We start from the raw sequence: 3,331 nt of genomic DNA, 5'->3' as shown, positions 1-3,331 counted from the left end.
GAAATTATATCTGCCGTCATTGCAAAATCAGACACTATTATGCGAGGTTCCATACCAGCAAAAATAAAATTACAAATAACACTGACATATCTAGCTACAGGAAACAATTATCGTACGTTGCAACATTTGTTTCGTGTATCAAAGTCGGCAATATCGCGTTTTATCCCTGAAGTTTTAGATGCAGTTTATAACTATTTAAAGGAATACATAAAGATAAGTTATAAATTTTATTATTTTTTCGACTTATTTTCATCAGCCTTCACCGTCAGCAAACAGAAAATGCAGAGTAATAAAAATACTCATTCAGGTTGTACTAGTTTATTCTACAAAAACTTACAAGTCCATAATACTTTTTATGTAAATTAGTGATAATCGGTAGTATTTTCAGTGTTAAAGGTTGCCCGTAGTGCTGCAGACAATATGTTGCTTTCTGAACTGTTATTTAACGTAGTAACGTCATTAATTCCATGAGTATCTATTTCTCCATGATTTGATGATGTTGAAGTTTGACAGTAATATCCAGGAGAAATAGATGGAACTGATATGTAACTGCATGACGAAATAGATGACTCAGGCCGTGATCCAACCAAGCTGGATACAGTATTATGACGTTTTTGTTGCAAATTTTTTATGCCAATTTCAGTTAAAATAATTTGTATTTTGCATTTAGCAAGTAGCGCGTTTTCTTCAGAAAATTCCTTTAATTGCATAGCAACGCTTTTACCAAATACATCATGTGCGTCTTCAACGGGTTCTAAGACGCTTTCGTTCAAAGCTTTTAAATCTGAAATAGCGCGAAATATCTCTTTTTTTGTAGTTCGTCGAGAAGATTCTGTACATCCTGCAGAACTGACTTGTTGGTTGGTCACAGTATCTTGACACTTTTTTTTGTTGGGTGGTGGATGCTCTTGTATATTTCGGCTTGCTGACAGTTGATCTTGACTTTCTAATGAGCTCTCTTCATTCTGCAAAATTAAAACAAAATATTTTAGGTTCCAGCAAATCATGAAGAATGGAGAGTTATAGAAAACGGATTCAGGATTAGATGGAATTTTCCTGGATGTTGTGGTGCGATCGATGGAAAGCACGTAGCAATCCAAGCACCTGGTCATTGTGGCAGTGAATTTTGGAATTACAAAGGGACGAACAGTATTGTTTCGATGGTGATCGTCAATCATGACTACTGTTTCAGTTATATTAATATTGGCGCAACAGGAAGAAACTCTGATGGTGGTATTTTCAGAAACTGCTCAATATACCATGAAATGGAAAATGGCGGTATCTTACCAGACGGAGGGCTGTTAGTGGGTGATGATGCTTTTTCACTGAAAACATATTTACTAAAGCCATATTCACATACACCTCTGACAAGAGAACAGAAAATATTTAACTATCGGCTAAGTAGGGCACGTAGAATTGTCGAAAATGCTTTTGGCATTTTAGTTAGCCGATTCCGGATATTTCAAAAACCTATCATGACAAATGTCGGAGTAACTGATAAAATTGTACGAACTACGTGTGTTTTACATAATTGGTTAAGAATCAGAAGTTCTAGCACATACTTGCACAGAGGTAGTGTTGACGAAGAAACTGTTAATACTGGAGAAGTCATTGAAGGCTTATGGAGGAGTGAAACAGCAGCAACATTGCCAAGCCTTGATAAGGTTGGTGGAAATCATGCATCTAGGTTGGCTAGAGAATTACGTGATAAGTACGCTCATTTTTTTTCTAACGAAGGGGCTGTTCCTTGGCAAAGTAGAATGATTTACTAGCTATATATGTATTATGTATTAAATAAATCGTTGTATTAAATACCTTTACTTACATTATCATAGGTGTCTCTCTTCTCTTCATTCCTGAAAACTGGTTCCAACTCTTTCAACCACTTTATGTTTGATTCGTATAAACTGCTTACTCCAGTACCAGATTTCTTGGAATCCTTTATTTTTTTTTATCTCTTGACTGTAAGTGGAACGGAGATTTTTTATTTTATTTTTAGCCTCTACAACACCAAAACCTTCTATATCCATGACTTTTATAATTGTTAATATAGCTGCTTCTCTCATTTGCCTGTTTTTGTAATTTTCGAATTTAAAGTCCCACAAGCACAAATGACTCTTATATTCTTGAATAAATTTTAAAGTTGTTTCAGAGTTCCACTTATTTGCCATTTCCAACTTCACAAAACACTATATTTTTTAAGCATTCAAACGGCAAACAGCCGTTAAAACAAAATCTTAATAACACTGCACGTTGAAAGTTTGTCCCTACATGCCGAATAAGCAACCGAGTCAGTGTCATGTGTGGAGGGGGTGGAAGAAGATCGACTTCTCGGCCGAGGGAATAGAACGTTGTTCTATTCACTGTCTCGGTTCTTTGCTGGACCGAGTGCTCGCTCCACTACTGGACCCTGTGTCCATATTGACCTTGCACTCGGCCGAGCGTACTGACTCGGTCATTTACTCGGCTGGTGTCAACCACGCTTAAGAAGTAATGATATCCCATCTCTGGAAACTTGTCAAGAATTTATTCACAACGAGGTCAGCTATAATTTCAATTACCTGATAATTTAATACATTAACATGGATGGAACGGAAATGTGTACTATTACATTTATTACTTATGTCTGCAGGGTCGGCGTCAGGGTATTTGGCACCTGGAGCAAATATTTGCTTGCCGCTCTAAGAAAAAATTTATACGAGTTACTACTGTTGGAACAGCAGGAACAGATCTATTAAAAAAAAGTTATATTTAGCAAAAAGACAAACAGAAATTATAAGAAGCATCCTATAAAAAATAAAACAGATATTCCAATAAAACCAAAAATAAAAAATATTCAATAAAAACAAAAAAGAAACTAAATAATGTTAAAACGAGACCTTTACACATATCACATATCAACTTTTCTACATTTTTCATTTACATAGTCTTCAATAATATCATCGTAAACCAAATTATTTGTCATATCTTTCTCGATAGCAAGAACGGCTAAGTCTGTTAACCGTTTCTGCGCTATGGTTGATCGTAAATATTTTTTTAATTTATTCTGGTCACAGACACAAGAATGGTTAACAAAATCCTTAAAGATACTACGATGTTAGGGTAATTTTTGCTCGACTCGTTGATTTCTAAATAATTAAGTACATCCAGTTGATTTGTACCCTCATTATTGTTTAAATTAATTAACTTAAAAAAATTTAAAATTTCATTATGCAACTCAAATGGTTCTATATCGTCTATTAGTTGTGAATGTAAATCATGACAACTTTTCAAAATTTCAGTAGAGCTTCTACTTTTTAAAGCTAGGATATTATACAGAAAATCAAAAATT

The 3,331-nt window shown here is 34.6% G+C and overlaps 1 protein-coding gene across 1 annotated transcript; it reads right to left on the bottom strand.

The window, feature by feature from the left end:
* Positions 1 to 302: 302 nt before the first annotated feature.
* On the bottom strand, positions 303 to 2,171 carry LOC108907902. Its single transcript, XM_018711739.1, has 3 exons — positions 2,007 to 2,171; positions 1,826 to 1,939; positions 303 to 965 (listed from the first exon to the last, which is right to left on the bottom strand). Exons 1-3 carry the CDS (start codon positions 2,169 to 2,171, stop codon positions 363 to 365), a joined length of 882 nt encoding a protein of 293 aa, XP_018567255.1. The 3' UTR covers positions 303 to 362.
* Between the last annotated feature and the right edge of the window lie 1,160 nt (positions 2,172 to 3,331).

This window comes from Anoplophora glabripennis, unplaced genomic scaffold, assembly GCF_000390285.2.
Source record: "Anoplophora glabripennis isolate ALB-LARVAE unplaced genomic scaffold, Agla_2.0 scaffold494, whole genome shotgun sequence".
In the NCBI taxonomy this organism is placed as follows: Eukaryota; Metazoa; Arthropoda; class Insecta; order Coleoptera; family Cerambycidae; genus Anoplophora; species Anoplophora glabripennis.
Note: the sequence above shows the minus strand (reverse complement) of the source record. Positions and strands in the feature narration are given on the sequence as shown.